This window comes from Lonchura striata, chromosome 1, assembly GCF_046129695.1.
Source record: "Lonchura striata isolate bLonStr1 chromosome 1, bLonStr1.mat, whole genome shotgun sequence".
NCBI lineage: Eukaryota > Metazoa > Chordata > Aves > Passeriformes > Estrildidae > Lonchura > Lonchura striata.
In genome coordinates this window covers 13,865,240-13,879,937 of record NC_134603.1, presented here as the reverse complement: position 1 = coordinate 13,879,937, position 14,698 = coordinate 13,865,240, and the positions used below count along the sequence as shown (strand labels likewise).

General features: G+C 38.8%; 1 protein-coding gene across 1 annotated transcript in view; it reads left to right on the top strand.

Annotated features, from left to right (window-relative positions):
* DEPTOR (DEP domain containing MTOR interacting protein) overlaps window positions 1-14,698 on the top strand; it is a 75,337-nt gene that overhangs the window by 24,770 nt on the left and 35,869 nt on the right. The window contains exons 4-5 of the mRNA XM_021546564.3: window positions 1,589-1,712; window positions 7,264-7,442. Coding sequence (XP_021402239.1) covers window positions 1,589-1,712; window positions 7,264-7,442 — 303 coding nt within the window. The remainder of the gene's footprint in view (window positions 1-1,588; window positions 1,713-7,263; window positions 7,443-14,698) is intronic.

The window sequence follows — 14,698 nt, the reverse complement described above, 5'->3', positions numbered from 1 at the left end:
AAAAAAAATCATTTTTCTCACGTGGATTAATTCCCTGGCCCTGGCCCTCACAGCAGCTGCACAAACATTAGTGCTGGTACAGCTGCAAGAAAGTGGTCTGGCTGTGCCCTGATTAATTTTCTCCTAAACTTGTTGTCTATTTGAGATCTATTCCTTTCAGCTTCTTGAATAACAATTCATGCTGATGAAAAGACTTCCAATTCACTGGTAGCATTTAGTTGCCTTTTGGGACACAAAGAAGATCCAAGGCCTCAATTTCAAGCCTTTAGTATTACCCATTTCAGAATGGCAAATGTACCATTTGTTTCTTTTTAAAGAGAAAACTGAGTGATTATGAACAGACGAATGTTGACTTTATGCAGAGGTCATTGTATGTGCAGCAATGCTGCTGCTGTCTGCAGTACATTAACAACACCTTAACTAAAGTCAGAAATGCACATATTGAGTGAGTGCCACTTCTACAGCTTCTACTTGGCTATTAAATGAAAATTCTGGGTTGTTATGGAAACTGGGACTCACGGTAGATAGTTAAAGAATAAAGTAATTATAGGGTATTCAAATCTGTCTACTTAATCCTCTATTGAGAAAATGTCAGTGAAGAGTTGCGTGCATGCCTGAGTGACTTAATTTAATTGAGCAATAGATATTTTATTGCTGAATGCTTGTTGAAAGCTCTAACAGCCTTCAAGCCTTTTCTACCCTACCATCCAATTGAAAACTGTAGAAAAGATTTTATATATGTGTGTGAAGATATTAGAAATGGAACAGGTGTTTCTTGAAAATGTTCATGTATTGCACTCTAATCAAATACTTTGTGAAGTGAGTTTGGGCAGGTGAATTCAGAGAGGTTCTATCAGGTTCTGCAGGATGCTTAGAACATTCAAGTGCCATGTCAAGTAAAAGGGACACCAGTTCGTGCTTCTGTGGTCCCCATGTATGTGGGTTGACAGCTGTGTTAGGATTACCTTGCTCGGGATAGCTTTCCCATCAGTTTATGCCCTTGATGGAGTTCTGTTCTGCATTTACAAGAGCCCATCATCAGCTGCTGTTCTACAAATCTGATCTGGCATTTCTCGGTGTGCTCATGTTGTACCTACCATTTACTAGCTGGTATGGCAGAGCAATTGAGACAGTTTTAAGGAGGCAGAATGCTTTGGTTTTAACTGTTTCTTTAGGAACTCTCAGGTTTTCTACAGCACTGCTAAGTATGAATAACTTTAAGAAGTTTGGCAAACCTTAAATTATTGGGCATTCTACTCTGGTGGCCTTTTAAACAAACAAGACAACAGACTGTTTTCATCAAAAGGTTTTCTGGGTATGTGGTGGATGGATGCTTTTTTAGTCTTTATGTTTGCAGTAATACTTACAAAACTGATGGACACTTCTTCCTCTCACCAAGAAATTTGGTTACCTTTCAATGTTTTCTCCAGCCTTTCATTAGAATGGAGTAAAACTGTGTGCTGAGAAATACAGGGGGACAGACTATATACATGCTTGCTTTGAAGCTCAGCAGTGGTACCTGCTAAATGGGTCCTCAGCTACTTGTGTGTGAATTTTTTTTTATTTGTTTAATTATTTTATGTTTCAGTCTGTGATGAGCATAAAGAATTCAAGGATGTCAAACTGTTCTACCGCTTCAGAAAAGATGACGGGACATTTCCACTGGACAATGAGGTGAAGGTGTTCATGAGAGGACAAAGACTGTATGAAAAGTATGTTGCATTCAGTATTTGTAATATATTGACAACAGTGCCATGTGAGGCAAATAATACTTGTTAATCTATTTTTGAATCGTCAGAGGCTTTCAATTCATGCAGGAATGGATCTGGGCAATTCCATTACTTCAAGTGGGAGTCCTTCCTTCTCCTATTTTTCTTTTGCTTTTCTACCGTATTCACTTGAGGCATTTTGCTTAAAATCTGATGCCCAAGATTGTAAATACATCCTATATGAGAATTCAATGTGAATTGAAGCCCTTGAAATCTATTCTGTAAAAATAATTACAGAATTATTTGTCAAAATAATTCAAATAATTACAGAATTATTTTATATGTAAAAGCATAATTATAATTCCTAAAACATTATTGAACAAGCAGCCACATGTCTGTGGAGACTCCATATCTACAGCTTCACAGGGAGGCATGATTTTAAATCACCAGTGATATGAATCTCCAGTGTTCCAGCCTGCAAAGTTTCAACATCAGAAAAGTTATGTTAAATGCAATTTCAAAAAAAACCACCAAACCAACCAAGAACATCTGATTATCTAATTTAAACAGATTATTATACTGAGATACTAAATATCCCACTGGATTACTTCCATCAAGTAACTAGGTATCTTAACAATACTTCCTAATATTAAATTAAAGACATTTTTATTCAGGATTTAGAAATTTTGACATGGTACTTTTAAGCAGAGAGAAGAAAATGCATGTTGGCATATGCTACAAATTAATGCAAAAATTGTGATGTGTTGTTTACCAAAAAGCTTGAAGTATTGCTCTAGACTGAATACCACCTACTCTCCTGCTTGTTTGGAGCAGAAGTGTGCAGCAGCCAGGAGAGATGATGTGCTTTCTAGATAAAGGAAATTTGTTTCCTTCTGAGAAGAAAGCACTCAGGAAACTCACAAGTTTAAAAGCTGCTAATAAATATTATTTTCAACGTTAGCTGGCTCTGAAGAACAGTTTGGTGAAAGAGCAGTGAACCCAAAATATAAACAAATACTTGTAAATGCCACACCTTTTGTTACACCCATCATATCAAATTCCCCAAGACACAGTGGCTATGACTATTTAAAGTAAAAATATAATAAACTGTATAAGACATAAGAAAATGCATCACTGGAGAAAATCCTCCACTCTATGCACTGGGACAGGTGAAATGAATCAGCTACCTTCAAACTCTTCTGTGCCTTACTGAGCACAGCATTTTCTCTTTAGACTTAGCAAACATGCAGTGTCTACAAGCCTGATCCATACTCTGAAAAGCAGATTAGAGTGTCTATGGTGCTTTTTAAAGTTTATATTTCTATTTCAATTATCCATAAGAAAAATAATTTTTGTTGGCAAGGCTGATGTCAGTCTTCTGCATGAAAGGAGCCGTAGTAGAAAGAACTCTTTTCTAATAGTGTCTGCTTCCATCACCATTTCTCTGAATGGAGAACTATCCCCAAACCAATGTCTGTGATCCACTTTGTCTAACTCTGTAGTAGTAGAAAAATATTCATAACTGTAGAGAGTGTTCCTATCTTGGCAAAGGAGTTAATGCCAAAAGCAGCACCTGTATCTGAATATAACTTCATCATTGAGTGGTGCTTGCTCCTAGGCAACATATTTGAAGGGTTCAGAAACTTTTAAAAACAGCCCTGAGTGCTAAATATAGTATAAATTAAAAATACCTGTAATTTCAAAACCAGTATATGACAGTCAAAGGTAGTCAAAATTCTCCATGGATCATCGGAAGTATTTTATATTCTTGGGAGATAAGAAGTCATAACTGGGCTTAACTTTGTTTATTTTAGCAAACCTGTGCAGAGATTTCAGACTTTGTTAGTTTACTTGTCTATTCACCTTTATTAGCAACACCTTCAGAATTTCTTTGGATAACCTTTAAACTCAAAATCTTATGCTGAAAATCAGGAGGAGCTCTGCAGTAAAATGTGTGATTATGTAATATATTTGTTGTATCAGTTTGCTAATAGTCTTGAGAAAGAAAATATTAATTCAGTGCTATTAAAAATAATTACTAAATGGCAGCAACCAGAGAAAAGTATTTGTGCACAAACATTAAGTAATTTACCAGTGTATTCAACTTGTTTATCAAAATGCCTATAGGCCTGGTTGCAACAGAAACGCAGCCATGCCAAAGGAAATTTATCCAAATCCAACACGCTTTGAAAATCTGTCTATAATTTTGTAGAGTTTGCTGACCTTTACTAGGCTTTGCTAATTTAAGATAGACATTATAATTCTTTCTTACTCTTTTCCACTCTCTGATTGGGGCTGGAGTACCAGTGGGTTCAGAAGCCAAGGTAGTTTGTGCTTGCCAAAATTACCCAATACCAGTCCATGCAGATTTGTACCCTCAGGTAAAATTAACAAAATGCTTTAGGAGTATCAACAGGTTGCATGGATATCTTAGGCAGGTTCCTTACATTCAGACAGCTGTTTTGGGTAAATGCCTTGTTCTCTGCCCTGGGACATGGGAATATCAGGGCTGTCCCTCTGCTGAGGAGCTCCCTTTCCCATCTCTCTTCTGCATGACCATGAAGCTCCTTGTATCCTGGACTCTCCTTTCTTGTGTATTACCCCCTTCACCCACTATGGGCATCTTTGGTGGCTGTACCTGTGGAATTAGAAGATTTAAAATCAGTCTCTGATTGTATTCTCCCTTCATTTGCACTGAAAATCATGAATCAGTTCAGATTCCTGGCATATTGTTGGAAACTTTGGTAACCCTATCTGTGAACATGCTTTGAGGTTCAGGTTTATAACTAGAGATGAAAACTACTGGATTTCCTACAGTCTCATCTGAAATTGTTGAATAGTTTATAAGATCTAAGATTGGTATCAGTTTTAAGCTCTACAGGACTGCCCAGATACTTTGAATGAGATAAACATGTTTCCTGTTCAACAAAAATCTCCCTGCAAATCTTTTATAAATCCATCACAGACCTTTTGTAGCTTTAAAAAAAAAAATATCAAATTGTTGCAGGCACCTTGTTTTTATGATGTTTGTTATTCTCAGTAGGGTTTGGTTAGACACACAAGATTGTTGTTTCTGGTGCAGTCATGCATAGGAGCTATAAGTCATTTCATGATGCTGACATCAACTGAGATTTTTGAACCAGATTTCACAGTGAAAGAAGTGCAGATTTATGGTTTTAATTTCAGGAAATCTTTCAGATAATTTTGAGACTGCATTCTTGGAATCACTTTCTGTTTAACTCATCAGTGGTTGAGTTGCTTTTATCCTCTGGTGCAGTTATTTTGATAAAAACAAGGTTAAAGACTTCTTTTGAAAAGGAGTTTGAATTTTAGTGTTTGGATAAGTACATTCCTTTAATACAGGACAACACCAGTTTTAGTAAATATGTTTTGGCATTAACAGCCTCGTGTTGTTTTGGAACAAGGAAAAAATGGAAGAGTAAAAGGAAGTTTCCAGTTCTGCCTAATGAAAGGCCAAGTTTTTGATTGATGTAAATTGGTACAGTTTTGTTGACAGCCATGGAGTTACAGTGATTTACTTCAGTGAGTGACGTAAGTCCGTGGATTGCTGTGTCTGGGCTTCTTAAACTGGCAATTTGTCGTGTCTGTTCACAAGTCCAAATCCTTTGCAGTGCTATTCTGGGCTTATGCAGAGGGGTGTGAAATGTCAAACTGAGTGTTTTTCCACTTGATATTTTTCCAGATTTCTTTTGTGTCTCTGTAAAAATCTAACCATTAGCACTGCCTTTTCAAGGACCTTTCTATCTGCGATTTCAATGAGGCAGTCAACTAATTATAGACTCATCAAAGAACAATTAAGACAATCCTAAGGATTTTTTATTTGGTGCCTGCAGAGCCTGGGTAACCAGTTCTGGGTAGCCATGTAACAGATGGTATGAAAAGACACAAGCTTTGGGTTTGCATATTTTTTCTGGAGGGAAAAAGCCTGGTGAGCGAGAGGTATTTAAAGATAGCCCCTTGGAGCATAGTAGGACTGTATTAGAGGTGGTGAGTGTGGGACAAAATGTTGTGGGACAAAATGCTTGTAAATTAAAATATTAAAAAAATAATGAAGTCTGCAAGAATTCTGGAGTCGATACATTGTCTTCAGCTAATTTGGCTTTCTCAGTTCTTACTCAGCTCAGAGGTGCTGGCAATGACACACCACCTGAACGAGCAGTTTGTTGTGCTACCACCGACATTCAGCTGTGGCTGAGCAGCCTGGGGCTGGTTTGATGGTCTGCTACCTGGTGGTCAGATCCAGTAGGTTCAGGCCTCAGGTTAGTGCTCATTAAAGTGAAGAGAAGAGTCTTTTAGGTGAATAAAAGAGGTTGGACCATGTCAAACCTCCACTGTAATTTCAAATGGAACTTCTCTCTGTGTTCCTATGGCACAGATTTTTCTGATGCTTCCCAAAGGAGATGAAGTTATATTCCATAATCTCTGGACATGCTGTCAGTTTAAGAAGCAGATGGCTCGTGTATGGATTTATTTGAATTTCAGTTCCTTTATCAGAAGGACAAAGATTCAGCACTTCCAGAATATGACTACTGTAGTTCAGATGTGTCCTTATTTCCAAATAGTTGGTGAAGGGAGGGGACCTGTTAGTCTTACATGGAAAAACCATTTCTTGAACTATTTCTCTGAAAGTCTTACCACTAGTCCTATTATTAGCCTATAATAAATAATATAGTTATGAAAAAAAAAGGTTAATAAGGATGCTATGGTGCTCAGTTTCCTAAGAAAAAGTGGAATTCTGTATTAGATTCTCACTTCTTTTTTAAAACTGCCTTTTGCATCAACAAAATATTGAGGCACTTTTTTTTTTTTTTTTTTTAAGATTATGTCATTTGCATAGGCATCTTGAATAGAAAAGAGTTTTATAAGTATCCTTCAGCTACTCAGCCACCAGTTGCTAAGAGATTTTGGGACATCTCATAGTTTTCCTCTGGCAGGTGTTACAGAGAGCCAGCTGAGGCACAGAGAACTGTGAGCCTCAGATGATAAAATGTGTTCAAGTCCTTGTGCAACTTGCTGACTGCAACTGCATCATCAAATGTTGGATGCACAATATTTATCTGCCTCCAAACCACAGAACTACCTTTTTGCCTCTTGAATTTTTCTGCAGCTGTTTTAGAGCTTATGGGAAGAATTTTCAAAGTCATCTAAATGACTTTGGGGCATAATCCTGCTAACAGTAAATATTAATTAGGAAGCTTTGAACACATTAGTCACATTTTAGGCTAATTTTTTTTCAAAGCTGATTATACAGTAACTTTTAGAGAATGTTAAACACTAAATAGGGGAAATGCAAAACCTAAAAATCTAAAAAAGAAGAAAGCATTAACTTCACACAGGGATATAAAGCCTAAATCTGTTTACTAAGCAGTTTCATTCACTTCCTAAGTAGATTGATAGCTTGAGGAAAGATTTAGTAAGTCAGTGAGAGCTTCATATGCATTTGCTTGATATAAATGAGATTTGCCAGAATAGATCTGGAACTGCTTTTCTGAAGAATCATTTTCCCCACCAATTTTCCCCCCCACCACACCAGGCTGATGAGTTCTGAAAACACCCTTCTGCAAGCCAGGGAAGAGGAAGGAGTCAAGTACGAGCGGACCTTTGTGGCGTCGGAGTTCATGGACTGGCTGGTCCAGGAGGGCGAGGCCGCGACACGGAGCGAAGCGGAGCAGCTCGGCCGCAGGCTCTTGGAGCACGGGATTATCCAGCATGGTGAGACATTACTGCCAAGCAGCAAACCTACACTTACTGTAGCACTTTCCTCAGCTCAAATCACATGGAGGGGCCCTTGTCCTCCTAATCACAGTATGTTTAGGTTCTAAATGATTTCAGACAGGAGTCTAAGTAATTTTATTTAGTAGAAGGGTGGTTTTTTCAAAAGTGAGTTGTATTAGTTCTGAAAATTCTTCCTCAAATGCAGAGTCTGGCTGGAATTTGAAACTTTATAATAACAATTTAAGGATGTGGATGAAAGTCAGTATTCCTACACTTGCAGTAATTAACTTGTAGAACTTGCTATCTGCAATGTGTGTAATTGAGGTAAATAGATTTGTAACGATCAAATAGGGATTGGAACCATAAATTAGCTAAATTCTGTATGCAAGATAAAAATTTCAGGGTCTATCTATCTCCCTATTTGTAGACAGAACAGAGCATAGTCTTATGCCAGAAAAGCATATAACAGTGTTGTTCTAGTATGTTTGGGCAGGAAGGAGGATGTCACTTTTGGTTGAAGTGTTACTGTATTTGTCCTGGTGGTATAACTTTGAGGCAGGAATCAAATATTTCTTCATAGTCCAGTATAATGTGTCTGGCAATTACAGCTTCACCAAGAAGCTCCTTCTGTTAAGGGTGGAGGAGACAGAGTTTTCTCACTCTACTGCCCGAGGGTGAAGAAATTAACACCCCTGGCCCCATTTTACATGGTGTCATTATCTGTTGCCCTTCTGTGACCAGGCAGTTCCCACCATAGGAGTGGCAGTGCCTCTGGGAGGAATGAAGAGGTGCCAGGAGATGACCACAGAATGGCAGAAATTGTTACCTACATTGCTTAGTGCACAATGTGAAAATAATCATATCCTGGTGGTCCAAGTGTTGTTGCATCAAACCTAATTCTGACAGAAAACAAAGAGATTATATCAGGAAGCTGTTATACACAAGGTGCTAGATTGACTAGGTTGCTTGTTGCTTCACAAGAAAAGCTAGTTTTAATGAATAGAGAAAAACAGGCATGTAAGTGGTCTGCACAGTTCTGTCATGGTTCTAATCATATTCACATTAACTTGCAATTACTAGGAGCTACTTCTGAATGTTTACAGTGATCAGCTTCCACTTCTATAATTACTCCTGTACTTCCTATGATTTATGGAGTGCCAACTGCTCAGAGCTTGATGGACAGGAAAGGTATGCCACCCCTCCTCTTTACAGCAGCAATGATTTAATTCCTATTTTTACTTGAACATTTTCTGTGTATTACATACTATCCTTACTATCCTGGGGTCCTAAACCAGGACACTTACAAAAATTTTTTTAAAAAATATAAGTGAGATTTATGCTGATACAGATGTTTTTGCAGAGAAAATAAAGTCAGGAGTTAACATTTGGTACAAAGGTAGTTTTCTTAGATACTGAGATCTTTGCAGAGCTAAGAAAGTCAGGATGTGGCTTTTCTTGCAGATCAACCATTGTTTCATTAACTAAGGCAAATGCTCAGCAGGGCGCGTTTGAAGGGAAATAACTTTGCTCCTGTCAGGCCAGGTTTCAGGGGTCATTCCTGAGTGACACTAGCCCGGTTCTGGGAATTAGTTGATTGCTGAGGAAGTAGTCTTCTCACTTGTCCAGACCAGGTTATTGCTGCAAGGTACTGTCATCTTCCTCACTCAGTTTTTAATAAAACAAACATTACTGAGTGGTGATTTTGCAAGGAGTTGATGGGGATGCTGGGAGTAAAGTAAAACTGAATGGTGTCCTTGATATTTGTCTTCTATGAGTGAACATGCTTTGTGCACATTTTCTCCTTTGTGAAAGGAGATTTCATTCATTTCACTGCAACAATTTGTCTAGATAGTGTCAGGAATGTTGATGAAAGTACTGGCAGAATTAACATGGAGCTGATTTGGGGTTCATCTTAGCAACTGGACATGATCTGTGCACATTGAAGATTCTTGTAATGCTGGATTCCTCTGAGAAGGGGGCTCAAAATGACAACTACTGGTACAGAATTAGGGACATAAATTGTAAAACAGCAGAAAAGGTATTCTGTCCCCAACACCCTCCCACCCATCTTACAGAGTTCTAGATCCAATTAAAAAACAGAAGAAAGCTATTTTTCTCTGTCTTTGTACCATAATTCATTTCACCATACTGTGCTTCCATTATTTTGTCTCTCATCAGCAATACCAAAATGTTACTGGACACTAATGGGCATCCTTGTTGGCAGAACCAGCAGAAAGACTCTTGACTGAACAGCAGTGGAGACTGAAACATTTCCTGTCCTAAAGGCAATTTTTTTCTAGCAGTATTGTTTTATATCCACAATATGGAATAAAATAAAACCTGTTCTATTATTTTTATTAAGTATTTCTTACCCCACCTAAAGGGATGGGAAGTAATAGAAATAGTTGCATCCAGTTGCCAATCTCAGTGGTAATTTTCCAGCCACAACTGAATTATGCAATGTCTTTTTACTAATACTGACTTTCATTTCAATTACTCAGAGAAGCTGTATTCTGCAGCTGAGGCACTGTATTCAAAATGGCTTCCTGACACATTTTTCTTCACTTTTATTGGTCAGACACAAACCAGGTTTCACACAGGAAACAAACACCAATGCTAATTTTAAAAAGGAAAACGGTGGTTTAAGAGGAATTGTATAAACGCTGCAAAAGCATCAAATTCTCAGTTTTGAAATAATCTTCCTGATCTCTTTGGACATATGTAACTATACACATTTCCCCTACCATGCATGAAAATGCTGAAATGTACTTAAGTGCTGAATTTCTTCCTGCCAAAATCTCACTGGCCCACACAAATCACTGAGATTCGCTCCATTGGTTGGAGTGTAGTGCTAATAATGCAGAGTTGTGGGTTTGATCCCCATATGGGCCATTCACTTAAGAGCTGAACTCAATGATTCTTGTGGGTCCATTCCAACTCAAAATATTCTGTGATTCTGTGAAATCATAATCCACAAAATATCATTACCACCATTTTCATAAATAGGACCCAGAGTTCCTTTGCTGTGTATTGGTATCCCATGTAATAAGGAATAAAGCCCCCATAAGTAGCTGAGAATGGTGCATTTTGCATTTCTTGAAGGCTGGTGTTGGGACTGTAGTTGCCAGTAGTTATTTGGCACTTGTGAACACTTATGGCCTTCATCCAGAATATAAAGACTGTGGGAAGATTTATAAGTTTGGTAATGCACATAAAATAAAGGCAGGGACAAAAGGTACACAGAACACATTTCTCAGCTGTAGAAAAGCCCATAAGAGCTTGGTAATGTTAATAGATAAAACTTTCCTCCAGGAGACTGGATTTTTATTAGTTCTTCTTCATATGGGCATGGTGGGACACATTAGCTACTGTGGTCAATTCACATGCAGCAGGAGAAGAAGTTCTCTGCCAGCTCCCAGGTAGATCAGGCCAACGCAAGGATGGTCTGGGAGCAGGTGGAGGACAGTGTAAGCATCCACACATAGTCACAGCCCTTTCTCAGTCTGGAAAACAGAGATACTGAGATGTCCAAGACAAAAGAGGGTATTCACAGAGCTCTTTATGGATTTTTTTTTTACTCATACTTGCTTATAGCCCTTTCTGAAGAGCTTACCCTGCACCTGCAGCCACAACAACAGACCACTGCTGATGTGACAGGCAGAATTTTCTTGTCCTCCTCCAAAGACCCATTTGGTATGAAAGCTTGAGGGATGGAGAAACATCTGCCTGCCTTGCAGAAACTTTTAAAGTCTGGAATCTCCAGTGATAAATAAGTTAAATTTAAATCTGGTTGATACTGTTAAGAGAAACCAGTACTGCCTTAGGATAGCACCTACAACTTGCAAGATGAATATTTGCATTTCTTCCATGGCAGCAACCAAACCATAGCTTACTTATGGATAGTTTTTGATATATTGTGGGCTGCAAACACACCAGGATTGCCTTGTACCACAGATGGTACCGTGTGTGCTGCCAGTTGAGCCTGTGAGAAATGGGGGCCTCGGCAGCCAAACTCATCTCATGCCACATCACATTCTGAATGTTTTGTGGTTTCTCAAGCTGCTGCTGACCTTCACGTCCATGTGCTTGGTGTGATTTCTTCTCTGACATGCCTCCAGCATCCTCCCTGAGCAGTGACCACAGCACGGTTCAGCATGAAGCATTTTGCAATGGCTGTCCATTCTGTTCTGGGGGGGTTGAGATGTGGATTCCCAGACTCAGACTAGCAGCAGAATAGGTGGGGTGAGGTTTTGTTTTCCTGAATGATTGAGGAGTGTAAGAGTCTCTTTTAGAGACGACAGCGTAGCATCTGTCTTCTTTGGAGCACATGGTCTACCTGGACTTCAGTAAAGTCTTTGATACTGTTTCCTGTGATGTTCTTCAGAATCTGGATTCCCATGGTGTGGATGGGTGCACCCTTCACAGGGCCAAAACTTGGCTGGATGGCCAGGCCTGGAGTATCCCCCAGAGCTCAGTACTGGGGACAAGACCCATTATTTGGGCCAGGCCTCTTAATTATCTTTATTAAAGAGATCTTTATCAAGGGATCAAGGGCAGCAAAGGTGACTTTGTGGATGACACAAACTTGGTTGGTAGTATTGATCTTCTGGAAGGTAGGAGAGCTCTATAGAGGGATCTGGACAGGCTGGAGTGATGGGTCAAGGTCAGTGGTGTGAGGTTCAATAAGGCCAAGTGCTGGGTCCTGCACTTGGGTCACAACAACCCATGCAAGGAACCCCACCAACACTCCCAGATGATTGGCTGGAAAAGTGCCCACTGGAAAAGGAGCTGGGATCCTGGTTAACAGCAGCTGAACATGAGCCAGCAGTGAGCCCAGATGGCCAAGAAGGTCAATGGCATCCTAGCTTGTATCCTCGACAGTGTGGCCAGCAGGACCAGGGAAGAGATTGTCCCCCTGTACTCAGCATTGGTGAGCCAACACCTCAAGGGCTGTGTCCAGTTCTGGGCCCCTCACTACAAGAAGGACATTGAGGGGCTGGAGCGAGTCCAGAGAAGGGCAACAGAGCTGGGTAATGGTCTGAAGCACAAGTCTGATGAGGAGCAGCTGAGGGAGCTGGAGGTGTTTAGCCTGAGAAAAGGAGGCTCAGGGGAGACCTTATCACTCTCTACAAATGCCTGAAAGGAGGCTGTAGCCAGGTGGGTGTCACACTCTTCTGCCAGATAACAAGTGACAGGGCAGGAGGAAAAGACCTTAGGTTGCACCAGGGCAAGTTTAGGTTGGGTATTAGGAAAAATTTCTTCACTGAAAGGGTTGTCTTGAATTGGAGCTGCCCAGAGAATTGATGGAGTTACCATCCCTAGAAGAATTTAAGATGTGTAGATGTGGCACTTAAGGACATGGGTTAGTGGTGAACTTGGCAGTGTCAGGTTAATTGTTGAGCTTCATGATTGTAGATGTCTTTTCCAACCTAAATGGTTATATGATTTTGTCAGTTCTAGGATTTTTTTGATGGTAATAAATATGTGATATCTTAGACATGATATCAGTATCTTTGGCCTCCACCCTCCTTTAAAATACCTTTCAAATTTAAAAAGTTTTATTGATATAATTGCACTTGATCAGACCAGGTGTGTTCAAGCTAGACATGTGTTCTGCTGGCTTAGCACAGAAGCAGGTGCTTATCTCCTTTCAAGAGTTAATCTTTTATCTGTGAACTCCGCTGTGCAAATTACTTTCCAAGGTGAAAACCAACACTTTGTAATGACTTAGTGAGAACAGTAAATGTTGACATGTGCTATGTCCCTGTCTCTGCAGGAAAGTCTTATATCTATAATTTAATTGTCTCTATTCTTTGCAAGGACTCTCTACCTTTATACAGCAGAGTTTCCCGTCTGAAAATGATCAGTGCATTTCATTTTAAGCATCAAGACTCATGATGCATTTGAAAGTTTGTTATAATTGTGGTAGTGGATTGAATATATAACAAAGTATTATTTCTCTTGCTTTTGTTGAAAAGCTTTCCTTCTCTTCTAAAATTGCTGTGTTGCTATGTGCTACCTTAAATGTCCACTGCTTATGATTAGCTGATTATGATTCACTTACAAAGTGAAAACTTGACATGTATGTGAAATGTTCTCTTCTTTAATTCAAGATTTCTATTTGGAGCCCCTTTCTTAGAAATATCAACTGCAGATAAAAGTTTACAAGTGTCATTGCAACAAAACTTTGTTTTTTTAAGTCCTATTGCCCCCATGCTAATGCCAGGCAGAAGCACTCAGTTGTTCATATGGCAGTTCCTATGTGTAGGGACAGTAACCTCACCCAGAGTAATTCATCTGCTTATGCTAAATCTGGAGACCACTTTGCATATTTTTTATGATTTTGCCCTTGCAAGAAGTCAAAGAATAAGAACTTTGTATGCAATTGTAAAAACCCCCAGCTCCTTAGTATGTCAGCTTCTCATTGTGCTTTTGCAGTTGTCTTTATCTACAGCAGGAATGGATTTGGTTTTTCAAAGAGCCACATGCTTTATGCAAATAACATATGACAAATTCTTTTCATATTAATTATTGAATTTTATTTTTCTGACAGAGAATGGGTTTCATTTTTTAGCAGCTGCAATTAAAAAAAAAAAAAAAAAAAAAAAAAAAAAAAAAAAAAAAGAAAGAGATACCCAGATGGGCCTTTTCATCTTCTGCTTCCCTTGCCACAGACTTTACTTTCCATGCTTTATTTGGAAGCAAAGAAAAGCAGTTGGCTGTGTTCTGTAAACTTACTAAATTAAAGATGATAAATCCTCATATACAAACCAAAAAGACTGCTGAAATGTGTGTGATTCAACACTGGCTTTTCATGCTAGAGTAAGTAATGTGTATTTGAAAATACACTGTAAATAGATGGCAAACTGGCTGGAAAGACAAAATGTATATAGAAACACATATCTTCATTCCTATTTTAAGGCAGCAAAAATAACATATTAATGCACTGATGAGAACACTCCACCTTAATAAGAACAGGATACTCTGAATTTCAGTTCCCAAGGAACTTTTTGACAGTTTACTGTAATCCTGATGCTTTAAAGACAATATAAAGTAGTCTAGACTTTTTTTGGAATACATGAATATACTACAGTTCATTGAAACAGCTCAGAAAGTCTTCCAAGTTATAATTCAGAGAGCTGTAGTTATAGCACAGGTTTTTTGTTGTTTTTTTTTTTTCCTGAACCTACTTACAGTCACAGGACCTATTTATTTCTAGACATGCTTACTGACTTCACCATTAGAAGGATGAG